This window comes from Bombus vancouverensis, chromosome 2 (assembly GCF_051014615.1).
Source record: "Bombus vancouverensis nearcticus chromosome 2, iyBomVanc1_principal, whole genome shotgun sequence".
Lineage (NCBI taxonomy): Eukaryota > Metazoa > Arthropoda > Insecta > Hymenoptera > Apidae > Bombus > Bombus vancouverensis.
The window spans coordinates 10,903,995-10,921,485 of record NC_134912.1 but is presented as its reverse complement, the minus strand read 5'-3'; the positions used below and the strand labels follow the sequence as shown (position 1 = coordinate 10,921,485).

At 34.1% G+C, this 17,491-nt stretch overlaps 1 protein-coding gene across 1 annotated transcript in view; it reads right to left on the bottom strand.

The window, feature by feature from the left end:
* The window catches only part of LOC117163346 (proton channel OtopLc), a 22,996-nt gene extending 5,505 nt beyond the window's left edge, over window positions 1-17,491 (bottom strand). The window contains exons 1-3 of the mRNA XM_033345545.2: window positions 16,243-17,491; window positions 2,206-2,431; window positions 1,798-1,912 (exon numbers count right to left, since the gene is read on the bottom strand). Of these exons, the coding sequence (XP_033201436.1) occupies window positions 1,798-1,912; window positions 2,206-2,431; window positions 16,243-17,326 (1,425 nt within the window). The 5' untranslated portion in view covers window positions 17,327-17,491. The remainder of the gene's footprint in view (window positions 1-1,797; window positions 1,913-2,205; window positions 2,432-16,242) is intronic.

Below are 17,491 nucleotides of genomic sequence, written 5' to 3'. Positions count from 1 at the left end.
AGAATTATGGAAGAAAAATTATTATTACGTATTTTATTATGAAGAATAAATCTCGTTACTTTGTACAGAAAAATAAATTACAAGTATGGGATATAAGAAGGATATAAATTATAAGTATGGGATTTATCAGTAGAAGTATGTATATAGTAACATTTTTCATATGAAGATATTTACTTTCAAATAAATTTAAATGTAAAGGCAAGACAATTTTGTTACATATACATGTACCTATCTGATAGTACTAAATAATCAAGGGATCAAACGTTAGCCTAATATGAGAACGTGGGAAATTATTTGCAATTACGCTGAGGAAGTGGGACTAAGCCGCAAACCACTCAAAGGTCATAGAATCACATCGAATACAGGATATATTGCCATGAATCACCCTCATGTTGTGAGAACAAGCAAATCGAAAGGTCATATCACAGATCATCTCGAGGTCGTAAGATCTGCCTCATATTTGTATATGATTATACAAGTCCATAGTCTACAACTCTGCAGATTAATTTCAGCAGCGTTATGAAAACAAACTGAGTACATGGCACATTCATCATCATTCTGGGATTGTGAAACTATTTTCGGGTGAAAGCATACATAACACAGACCATTTTGATATTGTAGAACCATTGAAGAAATTGGTCTTGGCAAAATTTGAAATTGCAACCGTACTACTTTGATAAAAATTTAATACAAAATAAAATTTCGATATTTATCTTTCCATCTTCGATGGAATCAAAGGACCATGTCACAAATCATCCTGATATCCTAGGACCATGGAACTTAACAGAATTTGAAATCGAAACCCTGTTACTTTAATAGAGATTTAACGCGATATGAAATGTCACTATGTATTCTTCCATTTCCTCTATAAATATTAATTCACACATGTGCAACTGCAAAACCATTCTATTATTTAAACCTCTAACGATTCAAATGAAAAATCACATGGGTATGTGTTTCATAGCTGTAAAGACGCAGTAATTGACTTAACTATCATAAAACCTATAAACGTTCGCGTTTATAGCGTATTAAGAAAGAAACGTGATCTACGATGAACAGTTCACCAGAATTATCCCATATTTAGCGTTATCGTACCGTTATCTAACCTGGAAATTTCAAAAAATCTTACACGGAACGATCATAAAATCCACAAAGCACAGAAGAAAATTCACTAAGTTTTATGTCTAACGACCTTATGGGAACGAACGTATACGCGGAAGAGCTCAGGTAAAAACTAGAGACTCTACATTCTGGATGCGACAGCAACACTAAAATGATAACCCAATGACGCACATGTTTCTCGGTAGCTAAATAAAATACTACCGAACGTGGTATGTTTATTTCACATATTCACTTCGCAATTTGTCCCTTGCTATAATATTCGTATTTTATGGCTCGAACGCCTTCAACATCTGTTACTCTTTGACGTTTAGGATAAGTGCTAAATTCTCCAATTTTTATGATCGTAAGTTATCTGCATTAATGGTGATGCGTTTAGATAAATGAATAGTCTAGATTAATAAACAGATCTTATTTAATATTGCCCGGTAGTCGAATTTTTATGTTTCAATTCTGCTCACATTTCAACAAAAGATTTCACGAAAAGATTTGTAATATTCGAAGAAAGACTTCGCATAAAATTGGAACAATATATACGAACAGAGATTCTCTCATACTTTCTTTAAACTTGAAATTCTGTAACACTAAGAAACACAATTAGATCGAGAGTGATCCAAAAAATGGAACAAGGTTCAAATCTAACGAATCCGTTTGAAATTAAAAAATCTCTCTGCATACCTGCAAACTGAGCAAAGGAACAGGAGTGTCCATGACCTCGGCCAAGCACAGAGCGATCATCAGCACCACGACAAGCTGGCCGTAAACGTTCGAGAGAATGATCCATAGTTGAGAACTGTAACAATCACCATAAAAACCGAACCGTCGACCGCGAGATCTTCACCTCATCATTTTTCACCATAAACATGAACTCCATTCATCGTGAGTTCATCATAGCCAATACTTATCTCTGCCTTCTGATAAATTACTGTTACCTATCTCGTATAATGCGCGGAACGTATCGCAATTTATAAAATTACAGTGTTTACCCGGTGAAATCGAAGACAACCATTACTTATTCCCTTTTTACATCGTTCGAAAATTAAATGTGTATAGATCCAATAAGTTGTTTGAGAAGAGAGGTCTTACAAGGGTTCAGAATGATCCAGTAGATCGCTCGTAGATCGTGTCCTAGAAAGGATCCTGGAGACCAGAGACCTGGATGGAGCGGCCCTTGTTACTTCTGCATTGTTTGTCTCGGCCTCGGTGTTCCTTTCACCCCTATTGGGGGCTCCTCCAGGTGCACCCTCCACGGTGCCACCCGTCGTGCTTCCTGTCTCGTTCAGGCTGTCCTTGTCGTGTTGTTCATTGCTGGCTGAAATTGTTAAAGAAGATCAATGAATGATCAAGGATCTTTAACGTATGGAGTGCGAGTAACTCCACAGTGATGTCATGTCATGGCTTGGGTGCTCTCGGAGACAGGTAACGTTACGTTGTCGCGTTAAGAAAAAATTTCACGCTGAGCGGCCACGTAACTTTGGCTCCGCGACGCGTTAAACGACGTGTTAAACAGTATAATTTAGTCTAATTTTTATATTATTATAAATAATAGTTTAAATAGTAGTATATAATTTTTCAAGCATTCTTTTTAAATCGTTTAACAAGTAACTGTCAATAGTAATTGAGAATTCTGATGTTAAGAAACTGTCTGTTATATTTTAATATGCTGTTATATATTTATATTCGTTCAATGTATTTCAATTATCTGCATACAACAAAATTATTTTTCTTTTTGTTTTTTCTGTAGATACATTAAAATAAGATTTTTTAAATAATTTCATAGTTTTTTCTGAAATATTCGATTTATTTTCAGAACTTTCTTTACAATCGTATTGTTCATTTTCGTTCAGAGACGCAGGAACTAAGGATCGAAGAACACTAAAAAATGTACTTATTTGCATACAAAGCACTAGATACAGCAGAAGTTTGTACAATAATATATATATAAGACGTATATATGTATAAGACATATAAATAATGTATATATAAGACAGTAACATATATCCAGGTGGGAAAGTGTAAATAAGAGAAACTGAAAGAAGAATGGCCACGAAACTTGGGAAGCATGAAAAATGCATCAGATTAGGCTACATACCATCAAATTACTACAGATTCGAAGAGTTGTTGATCTCAAATCTTTTTCAAGTCACATAAACAGACTGGAACATGGCCTTTTCACTTTCTTCATTATACAACTTTACTAATTAAGAAGACTGATGAAATTGTAGATCAATGAACCATAATATGCATACAGATGCTTGCATAAATTAAAATTTTATATAATACGTATAAAGATTCTGATAATAAGCTGAATGGCTGCCAAATTTTACCTGGTGATTTTCTGTTGAGTAATCTTTTTCTGAAGTTTTTTATATCTGTTTTTTTCGTCTTTATTACAGAATTTAGATTGTCATAACCACTTAGCTTCGACAGTCAAGGTTAGCATTATATTGTTATTAACATTAAGCTTATTAGAGTTTTTTATTAAAGTTCATTATCGTTAAATCTTTAAATTCTTAAACTTATAGATTATTCAAAAAATGAAGATAACAGTATCAATTAATTAATATTAATATCAGTTAATGAATATTAAAATAGTAAAGCAAATAGTAAAACTTGCGTATTTAAAAGAAAAATCATTAAAATGTTATTTGTTACATCTAAACTCAGGTATTTAACCAAATATTCAACTATTTAATTTGCTTGAAAATTCGTGATTTCATTCTGCTCTTCTTTAACTTATCGCTTACTACTTTGCCCTATTTACTCATCATTTCAAAATTTATCCTGAAACCGAAATAAATTTACTTTTACAATGCTTAAAAAGGACTCTTGAGCTTAATTTACATAAAGAGCTATCTCTTTTTAAAATTTCATTAGCTTTAACAGTTGTATGTATAACACAGTAGCAAGAAATTATCATCATGATACACATATTTAAGATAAAGTGGATTTTCGAAACTGTTGCCCAAATTCCATTTGGAGGCTCGTTAACTGAGTCTACTCTCCGTGGCCTTTTGGGTCAGTAGAGTAATACGAGCAACTTTCGCTAGAGGAATTCGTACATCCAACTGTTCCTTCGGTAATTTCGACTCGACTGATTTAAAAACGTTCTAAACGCGACGAAACGGATCTGAGAGTTAGAAAACTCGATCGCTTTAACGAACAAGGTAAATAAAAAATTACTAATGTATTGAAAGTTAGAAACAATTATAACAGGCCAAAAGTATAATGATATTCGTCATAACAGATAATATTGGAAATTAAATGATATTGATGATAAATCGAAATCCAAAGATATATCGAGGATTAGGAATGTAATTATGACAAATCAATAGTATGTTATAACATTATACCTCATGATATTAGGTTGAAAAATTTGTAGCATCTCTGACAATTAATATCAAGTTTCATTATATGTATATTTAGCTCAGATGAAAGAAGATTGTTTTTATCTTAGAAGCTTACAAACACGGCCAAGTTTTTCTAAAAAGTGATCATAAATCTACATAGATGAATATAAGTAAGCACTACATAGTAAAAATTTACCATTAAATATTCCTAAAATCGCAGAATTCATTAAATTGTCCAACAGACGATATAAGAAGCTAAATCCATAAAAATATATTAGCCGTGAATTTTTCTCAAACAACATCGCCACTAAAATAATCTAGTAGAATGTGTCATAATAGTTGGAATTAAAAATCAAAGCACTATTTCACAATTGAAACGCAAGTGACCATGAAGCGTTGATAAATTAAAGGAATTCATTTCTTCGAAAGCCGCATCGTAAATTCGTTAATTGATGCAACCACAATGCAAATAATTGTTTTCCTTTACATTTCTTATTCTTACTCTGATGTCGATGTACATATATAGACGTTCTCGAGATTTGTTAAGTCACTGGCAATTAACTGGGCCCGCGCTACCGTATAATTGAGTTGTTTAAGGTAAAAGTGATGTAAGCCAGTTTTTCGCGTACTTCGTTTAACACCACATCTCGAAAGCGTAAACTTAATTCTAGTTTATGCAGAAGTGATGTAAGTATATCTTCATTGGTTTCCCGATGAATAGCAGATTAAGTGAGAGTCGTCCACTCGCTCCCTTACAGAATTTTTAATTTATCTTCACTATCAAGTAATCGACTTTTTTGACTTACAATTAATTCCAAGGAAAACTGATCGTCTTTCTCTATACACATAAACCTGCTCGAGTACAAGAGAACGTCACTTCATTACGATCATAGAAATACATAGTTGAAATACTAATCTCACCTCCATTCATATTAACCTAACGTCAAACGATATTCAAACGATATTCCAGATAGATCATCTGGATTCTTATTGTTCCCCGACAGAGATTGAAATCGGTAAAGTGAAGAACGATCGTCGGTGGTTGTAAGGATTGTTCATAATGATCTGTAATAAATGGACAGTCATGAATACCGCTCGTTTCAAAATGTTCGATAAGCATATTCGCCGAAGAATATTCCGTTACTTCGTGATATAAATTATTATTACTTCAGTTTCAAGCTGTAGGCGGTCTTCGTACAAAATCAATAGTACTATTGGTAGACTTCTACAGAGATGAATACCTGATTATGCAACGTCAGAACCTGAAGGTGAAGAGTCAACATTCGACAATTATTTTACAGAGATCATCAACAGTAACTCTGTATTCACATATCCATAGTACCGTTAATATTATTTTGCGATACCATATACACTGGTTATGGGAATAAATAAAAATAGAGTATATGTTTAAATGATTGAGAAATATAACTTTGCCAATATAGCCTGTAATATAATCACTTGAAACAGATTCAGATCTGCGACTGGATAGTCTTGATCCCATTAATCTATTGGTATACTGATGTTTTCGCACTAAACTTTCCTATGTATACCTACTATTTTCTCTAAATCAAGATTACTATTTATTCTTATTAGTAATAGATAAAAAATATTGAATGTTTGAGTTACTAAAAATTGAATTAAGAATGTACACAAAACTACAATGTCTTAGCTATATTTGTTAATGCGTTAAAGAATTACCAAATAGAATAAATAACAAAAGGTTGCAATCTTTTAAAGATAACTGAAATAAAAATTGGTAGAAAATGCAGTACCCTACTATAATATTCTATTCAGGATTAAAGAAAATGAGGCGCAGTGGGAACTTGATAGCAGTGACACGATGATGAATGGGCCAAGAAGAATAATACGAATTGAAAAGAAACACGCAAGATCATTTGAAGTTTAAAATTAAAGATAAAAATTGTACTATATTATGAACGTAACTTTTATTCAAACGAAAAAAATGTGACATTTTTTATCGTAAATTGTTGATGCTATTGAATTATGAAAAAACTTGTTCTCCTTAATTTATAGATAAATAATAATTCATTATAGGTAATTGATACCTTTGAATTATGGAAAAATAATACTTGGTGTGCTTGATTTATTGCTACATAATATGTACAGTAATGTATAAATGAAGAAACTTATAAAATATGTTAAGATATTCGAAAAAGCGTATCATTGGATTAGCGCGATTCTAAGTCGTAAAATATATATATAGAATCAATCATCAAAATATGCGGATATAACTTCAACGGTGAATTAGATTCGATGGAAATACTAAGAAAAGTTGGTATGAAATCATTGGCCTATTTAATCAAATGGGTAACAGAGCTCGGTGAAAATTATTTATCATAAAATACGCCCGTGTGTTTTCACACAACCTGTTATATATAACTTGCAATTAAAAAAATTCTAAGATATAGATATAGATAGTCATAGATCTTAAACGTTATGGCACAATAAATTTGCGGGAAGTAAATCCCACAGAATGTTGAATGAAATTAAATTTCTTTAAAAAGAATATTTACATCAAAATGGTGAAGTATAAAAAATATGAACAGAAACTGTTTCTTTAGCGAAAAAAAAGAAAGAAAAGTTAGCATTATAGAAAAAATAATGTTTATGTTGAAATATATCAGACTTTAATATTCTGTAGGGATTAAGTTAATTGTTGTGCGAGAATAAGCAGATATGAGTATCTTTTTCAAACTGAGTATAAAATAATTAATCAATACCTAAAAATATATGTTAAAATACTAAGAATTATTAGTAGAATAATTATAGTAAATAAAGTAAGAATTTATAGTTAAATATAGAATATATTATATAATGCGTTTTATCGCTTTTGATCCGTTTATATGGCTTGGAAGGAATCGTCGGTATTATGAAGTGAAATGTGAAATTTTGTGACCCAGCTGGGTAGAAAAATTAGGTCGATACCGCGTAAATTTGAGACCTTACGGTTTATCTTGAAACACGGTCTGTCATTACGCTGTCGGAGAGTTGCAAAAAAGGTAGAAACTCGTCTGTCAGCTGGCAGAAGGATTCGAGAAATTCATTTTCTTTCTGACACCATGCTTGCAAAAAAATAGATTCTCCGAAGTTTTATTTCTATGTTATAAATCATGAAATGAATTGGCGCCTGTTATTAGCATTTTTGACAGCTTTTACAGAAAATGACTAACGATTCATTCAAATCATTTTCATTTCAATACGATTGATATTATAAAAAAGTTTTAAATAAAACAATAAATAATGCAATAAGTATACTGTTAAAAACACATAAACTACATGTAGTAAAATACATATACGCTTAAACAGAGCAAAGATATTAAATCATCCAATTACTATGAATAATACATTTAACAAATAAATCTCAATCAACAATTCATTCGCTATTGTTAATATGAATGTTTCAGAAAAACAAAAACGACAAAAATGAAGAAAGACCATTAAGCATAAACTCACAATCACATCATCAACATATGGCATACTACGTCATCAACTAATAACAATAAACTATCAATTCGACATTTATTATTATAATTCACCATATGCACGAGTCCAAGAGAAATCTATATAAAAAACAAAGAACCCGTTACTTACACCAACTGTTCGCGACGTTAATTAACATACAAAAATTTACCTCGCGGGGCTTTCTTAAAAGAAAACAATCGTCATCACAGGCACGCTTGAATCATCGTCCATGATAAACGTTGACGTGCGTTCCTATAGCAGAAGACAGGCAGCGTGCACCACGATATGCAACTGAACAAGAGAGATGTGCTCCAGAGACTACCACCAAACGGAATGGCTTGTAACCCAGAAACATGCCAGGAACATATCGACTGGTCTGGGACACAACACGGTGGTGGTAACCAAGATGATGATGAGAACTATGATGATAATGAAGATGACCGCCAGGATGATGATGCCGTTTCTCGTAGCCTCGTTTTCAACACTTCGACAAGACTATACGATCAACGTATGCCGCTTAGCTTCTGTTACTTTGATATTTTCGCAATGATGGTGGCGGATACCGTAGGATATTTGAAATTTCCCGTGGAATTGGATAACGACCTGACCTAGATGCATCTTCACAAAATTGAATTCACAATCGGATCATATTATTTCTTTGTTTCGGCGAATAACACGATATTATTATTCGTTATTCCCTTATTTCTCTATTTATTTATTTATTATTCCTTTTCGTAGGGTTTCTTGTATAATTAATAATTCTGATATTATTATACGAGATGTCAAGAAGGATTGGAAACTTCAAGAGTAAAAATCTTCAGTCAGATGGATTTTTCTGCGATTAATTTAGCATTCATAAAGAAAGATTCAGTTCTTGTGCTATTAACTTATCTATCCTTGTTTTGATAAAAAGAAGGATGATCTTTCTGATTGAGTATTTTGGAACAATACTACGGCACATATGCGATAAAGAAATGTTTTATGATGTTTATTAATGAGATAATAACAAAGATTATAAAGATCTGTTTGATTCAAAGATTGTAAGGTCTGAAAAGATGCTCGATATAATTAACTTGCAATATCATTGTGTAAGGGCTACGGGTGTTTATGCATTTATTTAAAAATGCACAAAATGCATATAACGTGCAAAAATATATAAAACCAAAAAAATAACATATTCGTTAGACCACCTAGATTTCATTTCTTAATTAATTATACATTTATAAAAGTATGAATTTGCGTAATCATCCGGAATCAATTTTTCATGTTAATCCACAACTTTCTAAAGATATCACTTCTAATACACAAAATTTTCCTCTTCTGACATCCTTTTCTAACGATTGCAATAATTTGCATTCACTTCCGTGTTTATGAAGGAATTCCCTCTTAATATCCCACGCATCGAACACTCAATTAAAAGATCGCGTTTCGCGAGTCCTCTGTAATTTACAGAAATACCGTCCAGCACGTATGATGGCCAACCAAGCGGATCGAAACTTGTTTAATGTCATGACGATCAAGATGCGCCTTAAAAGATCGTGTTGCAGGACATTCGGTGGTTTTGACACGCCAACGCGCACGAGTGAACCGAAGGCGACTTCTAGAGATTAATACGATCACAAGCATGCGATCCTGTTATGATCCGATTAATCGTTCGCCTCTTACGGCGTGGCTCACGTGAAATCTTGACTTATTACACCATAATGCACAGTTCATGACACAAGAACGCTAAGAGTCGAAAGTATTCGCCGCAGCCACCTGTTGTATGAATTATCGGTTCCATTCGTGACTCAAGGTCATCCGCCTCTATGTACATACATATCTCGATTTCTTAACTTGGCTAATGCATGCTTAACAGATCTCATTAGAGGTATGAGTATGATAGATGTAGGAAATTGATAGGATGGAATTTTATATATATAAAATTACTATATTATATACTACTACTATACTACTATATTACTACTATAATACTAATATATTACTTATATATATATATATATATAAATAACTTTAATAATAAAGCAATTTGTAAAAATCGAACGATCGATCGCAAATAAAAGATTCATTTATTCAGTTTCAAGCATTATTGCATTAAGGCGTGGAAGAACGGATCTTTAATAGTCTTTAATAGTCTTTAGAAAGTGTAAAATGATGTTTGGATTTTGTAAAGATTAAATGATAATATTTACAGCGGTAGTAAGGTGTAGCTGATCTTCAATGTATTCTTTGACCTTGATCAGAGAAAGCTGAATGAACAGATTCGTACAATCGAAAAGTGAGCGTTTTGGCAAAAGTTTAAATTGAAGTTGAAAAGTCTATAATTTAATTCATTAAAAGAGTATTTAACTGAAAAGTATGACAAAACACGTGTTCATTCAATGAAAGTTTTAGTCTGTTCACTGTTATATTATATATTGTAGACTAAGAATGTAAAGTCGTCATTAAAGTAAAAAAGGTTATTTACGTCGATGAAGATGAACTTAACAAAACGTCTAGGTTGACTTTCCATCAATTTAAAACGCACTTTTACTTCATGACAATGAGTCACTCATCGCAAATACCTTCGTGAAAAATAAAGAACCTGTTTTCTGTACCTTTCACTTGGTCACTTGAAAGTTCAAACCGAACTACCGATAGTATCTAAAATTTCTCTTTTCTCGATTCATCTCGCATAAAAAGTGACTTTGTGAATCGACTTCGAATAGAAATAAACTTATATGTTTATGGAAGTAAACAAGAATACTACCTCTAAGAATTTGCATTTTATAAATCCAAAATTTTTATGCCAGATAAATTACTGTTATACCTGCCAACTATAAGTGCCATATTGCCAAATATTAAACGATAATTTTCAATATAAATCCCTAACATCGATTTACCATGAAGAATCAGAATAAAATCTGAAGTATCTGAATTTCTCCTTTGGTATATGACATATATCTTCGAAGGTGTCAGGAAACTATGAAAGAGAATTTTCCACAGTATACACCAGCCTCATAAAATATCGTTCCAATCTTCTCAGCTGATTGTATCTTCGCGGATTACGTGTTCCCTGAAAGGATGCCGATGATAACGCTCCTACTTTTCCTCTTTTTATACTTCAGCCATGCGAGACTAATCGTCTCGTTTTACGGCGCATAGAACTGAACGGCTCCGTGATCATCAAAAAAACGACGACTACTACCCAATTTGATATTCCTCTAATTAAGATGCATTGCTTGTCAAGAGAGAAACAAAAATGGAAAAGAAACGAAAAAAATGTGGGAAGATGCAAAAGTACGTGAATAGTTGTTAACACTACAAGTAACACTAGGAAGATCATTCCATTTCTTTCGACTCGTCATCGAATCGATAAAAGTTGTTATATTTCACAAAATTTTGACACTTGAAAGAAATACGTTTTTTTATGTTTTATATAAAATAATAACGTACTGTCTTTAACAAATTTTCGAAATATAAGACGGTTCTCTTCTACTCTTAAGATAAACATGAAAAAAATTCTGGTAAATAAACGTCAAAATTTCACTTTGAACAAAAATATGAATGTTCCTTTCTGTTTTATACAGCAATTGATTTTTAGACAGGAGAGAAGCGATACTTAAAAAGGATATAAAAAAAAAGAAATTCTGATATTTCTAGCGTTAAAATTCGATACCAAAGCGTGATAAATAATCGTGAAGATATAATAGCCTCGATAAAGAGGGAAAGAACCAGTTCCGACGTGTGACACATAAAATTATGTTCGAAATTCATTTTCAGCGCTCAACTGGTTTCTTTGGAAAACGATCGTTCGCCACGTCGTCGTGCATCCGTTCGCAGGATAAAAATTCATGAAAGTTTGAATGAACGAGGCAACGACACACACGTTAAATCGATTTGACCGCTCTTCACGATGCAACGAATCTGCTTTCACGCGACTTGCATCGATCGTGTGCATAAAGGACAATTTGTCGTTGATCAGGAAACGAGCGTTTCAATGCGATTTCGAAGCGAAAAATTGCGCTACTCCATGGAAAAGGACATTTTCCACGGATACCTTTCACCTCGTTTTACTCTTTGCTTTCACGATGTACGCATCCTTTGTGCGTGCTTCTGCAACGCATTCTCTTGATCGTGAACTTTGCTTGAACGAACGTATTCCTGCTAAATATTATGGTAATTTTATATTTCAAAATCGTTGGATTTCGAAAATTGTTGGATCGAATATTAAATTTGGAAAGTTGCTGAATGTGAATTAAAAAGCGAAAAACGTGACTTTTCTCGAATTATTGATATAATGTATTAAGAGTTTCTTATACTCGAATGAATGACTCCAACTAATCTTATTGGAATTATTGGAGTTATTCAAATATCAAAATACTGCAGTTAGAAGTATCGTAATTTATTGAATTAAAGTTTGAAGTATCTATAACATTATATCGATCTGAAGACATCCAATTACATGTACTAATGAATAAGATCTGTGGCAGCTGAAAGGATTAGAAATGGGCACATGACAAAAATTATGCGACATATAGAATATATGTACTTATGAGGACATTAGAGAAAGTTCAGAGGAAATTTGGACGGCATTCACAGCGCGTGGAGTGTCAAATGTCAACCGCTTAATTACGTCCTAAACGACAATTAACGGTTAGAAAACACATATGTTACTTGTATAACACTTAATGCACACAATTAATTTTTCTACTTCCTTAATAACTTGTTCACAAAACTTTATCTGTATTCATCGCGAAGGCTATGTGACATTTAACGCAAACGAAAACGGTATGTGGTATTAGATTAAAAGGCACGTTAACGACGTTAACAGAAAAATCTTGAACATCGTTAAACGGTAAATAATGATGCCTACCATATTTATTAGCTTAAACTCGACAAATTTAATAGACGTAATACCTAAAATAAAATTTTCTTCTCCTTCTGTTGAAAAGTTTAGAGTACGAGAAAATTTAAAGAAGCTTAAAGATGTTTAACGAAGGTTGAAATAAAAATGAATTCATTAAAACGGGATATAATCTCGTACTTCTAAACAATATCTTCTATTGAAATGGAGCTATCAACAGTTTTATTCCCAGAAAAAATAAAAGAATTTAATTGAATAATGAGCAAATTGCAACAATGCATGAACATGAGCTGATTTATATTCGGAATTTTCTTTTATTATCTCGTAACCAACATGCAACGAAAAATTATGCACTGAATAATTCATTAATATCCATACTCGCTTATGATCTAAACGAGATTTCCACGATTCTAATTTCATAGATTTCGACATTAAATTTGACTTCAGCAATGCTAAAAATCACAACATCTAAGAAACATTTTTATCAAACGAATTAATCGTATAATAATGATATTCTCATGAGAAACTAAGTATCAAGTACAAAAAATTTCAGAGAACAACAACATAAATAATACCGAACTCACTCAACTAAAAAATTTATTTTCAGCAAAAGAATTACAACCGTTCAACAATGCCCACATGAAACATCAAGGAAAACGGTACAAGAATTAAAATTCTCATACTTCGACTAACAGGAAAACGAAATATCACTAACAGCACAATACAGACGGCTGGAGTGAAGGATTTATCACCATTCTTTCCCATAAACTTCTCTAAAAAATGTTTTTCATCCGTAAGAAAATATTTCTGTAAAGTCTACAGACTCTCGTGTGCAAATGCAATTATACTGTTCTGGCACTCGAAAGCAATAGGGGACTATGATGCGCGAGCAAAAGTGGATAACTGTACTGAGGAAGCCGGTTACAGTAGATGGCAAAATAAAGATACAAATCCCTCGAGATGCGTCGTCTAACAACGGTAACGTGGTAATGTGTAACAGCGACAAAGCTGTCAGAAGGCCAATAATCACGGCGCCACATGTTGGATAAATCGATGTAAGTTTCGTGATTAATGATCTCGCTGATACATACCACTGTGGAAACGAAGTGGAACGAGAAAGTAAAGGGTCATCGAAGACAAAATGCTTCTTTGGATCACGCGTTTCGTACAAAGGACACGTTGCTCTCCACTTTCTTTTCCATGAAACGAAACGCGCGAAGATCGTTCAACTTTGCGCCATTAACGACCGACGACATTCGTTCGTCATGCGAGATTATTCACCAGCCACAATTCACAAATCCTTGAATTTAGACTTTGTAAATTACAAATTTCTATTAATTCTTCCTTTTCAGAATTTTAGAAAGATTATTATATTTAATTATTTCTTTATTATTCATTAAATATTTTTCTGATCTTTTTCTCACCGAGGAGACCTTATTATTTCAACTTTGAGTGAATTATAGTTTATGTTACATGTTCTATTACTGTAATCAGTATTAATTAGAAAAAAAGATTAATCTCTCATTGAGCGTTAACTTTGAATGAATCGAGAAACGCACGAGATTTTCTAAAATCATTCGTTCTACGCGTATCACTGTTATTCTCCCTCGAATATAAATAAAAGAAAGTCAATACGACATCGCATGGCTGGAGAAGTTGGGAGAAAATATTACCTGATAATTTAATATATTTATGTTAAAAGGTACTAAATCAACTTATTTTCTCGTTAAAACGATGTCTGTTGTCTTATCTCGGAAAACTATCATCTGTGGATCACAATAAAGAAAGTTGGTACTGGAAGAAAACAACCGAAATTTATTTCGATAGTTCTCTTTCATTATAACATTTTCTTTTATCAATCCTTTCATCCTTTGAATGCAGCTGTCATTTATATTTACGCTACCCATTACATAACTCAATTTCATCATTAATTTCTACGTATAAAAATTCACTAAACGCCATGATCAAAGATCCATGATACTTATCATACACGTCTAAGCCATAAAGGGGAGGAAAATAAGACAGATAAGGTGCAAAAACAGCGAAAGTTGAAACCGTCTATTCATTACCGCAGACAGCGATAAAAAGTACTGGAACTATGAGATCCATGAGAGCCATTCGATGTATTCTCAAATAGAATCCTCGTCATGGTGAAAACTCGATTACTGTGTTCCACGGGGGAAGATTGAAACACGACATACGTGCGACTTTAATCCTTAACCAGCGGTATGAAAATACCGCATAACAGGCAGGATGGGGTTAATAGGCTCTGTGGCAGGCTAATTTGAAGAGTTTTTGCAGCCACTGAAAAGTTGAAGACCGGCATGTACCGTGAGTCATCGCCGACATGCCATAATGCAGGTGTATTGTACACGTTAATTATCCATCAGTTAACAACGTTATAATATGTTTCATGGTACAAACGGTACTCTTTAGCAGCGAAGATAGTTGATTGACTAAAATGGAAACTCTTCTGTAGATTATAGTTCATCCACGCTACAGCAATTTTATTATATTTGGTAAATTCAAAGTCACAGAATTGTAAAGCTAAGATTTTACGAATTTCAATTTAATCGTCTATTTCGATTTTTAGAAGTGTCATCTTTATAGCTTCATAATCGATTTAATTATAATTTTATTTTCTGAAGGAAAATAGCAGTAAAGAAAGATATCGATCGAAATAAACACAAATTATATCAATTCATATACGATAAATTCTTTATACTGATCCACGTACAAAATAATATTTTATTAAATTTATTTTGATTAGTTTCAACACCCAGATTCATAACACTGTTGCTGCAGAATAAATAAAAAATTTCCACAAATGAAATTCACCTATCGCGGAAAACAACTGCAGCTCTTTAAAAAGGAAAGTAGGTTATTCCATTCGATCTATAGAAAATTAATCAATTGGAGAATTAAATGCTATTCACACTTCCAGCCTAGATTTCATCGAACACCTTGCCAGCTAGTTCCAATAACCGTTAACCATCGATCGAATTAGATATTAGTATCGAAAACAGTCCGACAAACAGAATATTGGTTAATGAATGCATTGCTAATAAAGAAAACTTCGCACGTATCAAGTGGACGAGACGCGTATACGCACGATTCACGTCGGATCTACCGCTAGCTATTTCTTTTGGTCGCCGACCCGATACCGTACAGTGTACAACGACTAACGAACAGCTTGCATACAAATTCATCGCGTCTTGACAAACGAAACTATGTCGCGCGCAAAGTGTTATACCGTTGTACTTGAACAACCATCGTGTCGGATGATCTCACCGCAGTTGCATCTTTCACTCAACCGGATCGCCGGAGATCGAAGAGATCACCGACTGAGAAGAGATTACCACCGATTTCCCTCTACTAGACCGAGAGTATCATCGAATAAACGGCTGTATTAGCAGAACAGAACATGAAGAATCGGTCTCTCACCCTTTTTATCCATTGCCGAAGACGTGGAAACTGTTGAAGCTTCTTCAGGCACATCCACTGCTCGTTCCTCTTTGCCAGAAACGATTCCACCGATATTTCCCTTAAAATCCTCCTCCTTCGATATCAACGCCTCGTCGTTCTTACTATAATCAATAGTAGTTTGATCGTCAACTTTCTTCCATTCCGATAAATCCTTGTTGTTCGCCTCTGTAGCAAATCCCTCGAGACCAGCTATATTCCGAATATCAGGCACTAGGGTCTCCTCGTCGTCCTCTCTTATCCGCCATTTAGCTCTTTGATGGTGTTCAGTGGTCCCGTTGTTCTCGCGAGCCGCGATTTCACTCACAGAATCCACCACCTCCTCGACCAGCTCCTCCTCCTGAAGCATGTACTCTCTTCTCTCATTCGGATTCTGGTAAACACGGTAAGGTCCTACCAAACCGACGATTCCTCTGGGCACCGCCACGGTCCTCTTCCAATCCGCATGCAGCTGATCAAACTCTCCCAAGTGGTTCGTGTACATTTCACCGAGACTGAAGAGACGTCGCGGTTCCGGTAGCTGTCGAGACGCGACCTGTAACCAGCGGCGAAGTTCCTCTTGCCGTGAACAAACCTCCAGCTGTGCTTGCCTTTCCTCCGACGATTGTTCTTTGATCGGCTGCAGTTTCCTTTCGAAACAACACGTTTCGTTTAACTGAACTTTTTTTGGTTTTTTCACCACGCTATACAGAGGATCCTCATCTTCTTCGAGTATCGTCGAGTCTTGAAACGTTAATTTACTGTCTGTCGGTAGCCAAACGTATGGAAGCCCCCTTTGCTCCACTCGAGATACTTCGTAACCGCTTTTTCTTGGTTTTTCACTTTTCACGGCGCTTATTACGACCACTTTGTTTTTTACGTTAGATGGTAAGTTGTTGGCAGAATCGTTGCTGTCGAGAACACTGTATATAGGCTCGCGAGTAGCAGTCTGAATCCACTTCGGTCTGTTCTTTGGTTTAGTCGAGCACCTAAACTGCTGCGGATCAGCTGTTGGTGTCTTTCGTTCTGCGTTTGCAACGGGAATGTCAGTTAGTTCGGCCACCATGGTCAGGTGTTTCAATTACGATCTAGGTGATCAGGTTCGCCGGATGTCACGCTTAAATCGTGACAAACATATTCGAAGGCTATTCACCGGTCTTCTAGACCAAATGTCTTTGGGTGCGACCTGAACGTGTCAGCATTTACAGGACACCCACGATTAACGTGAATT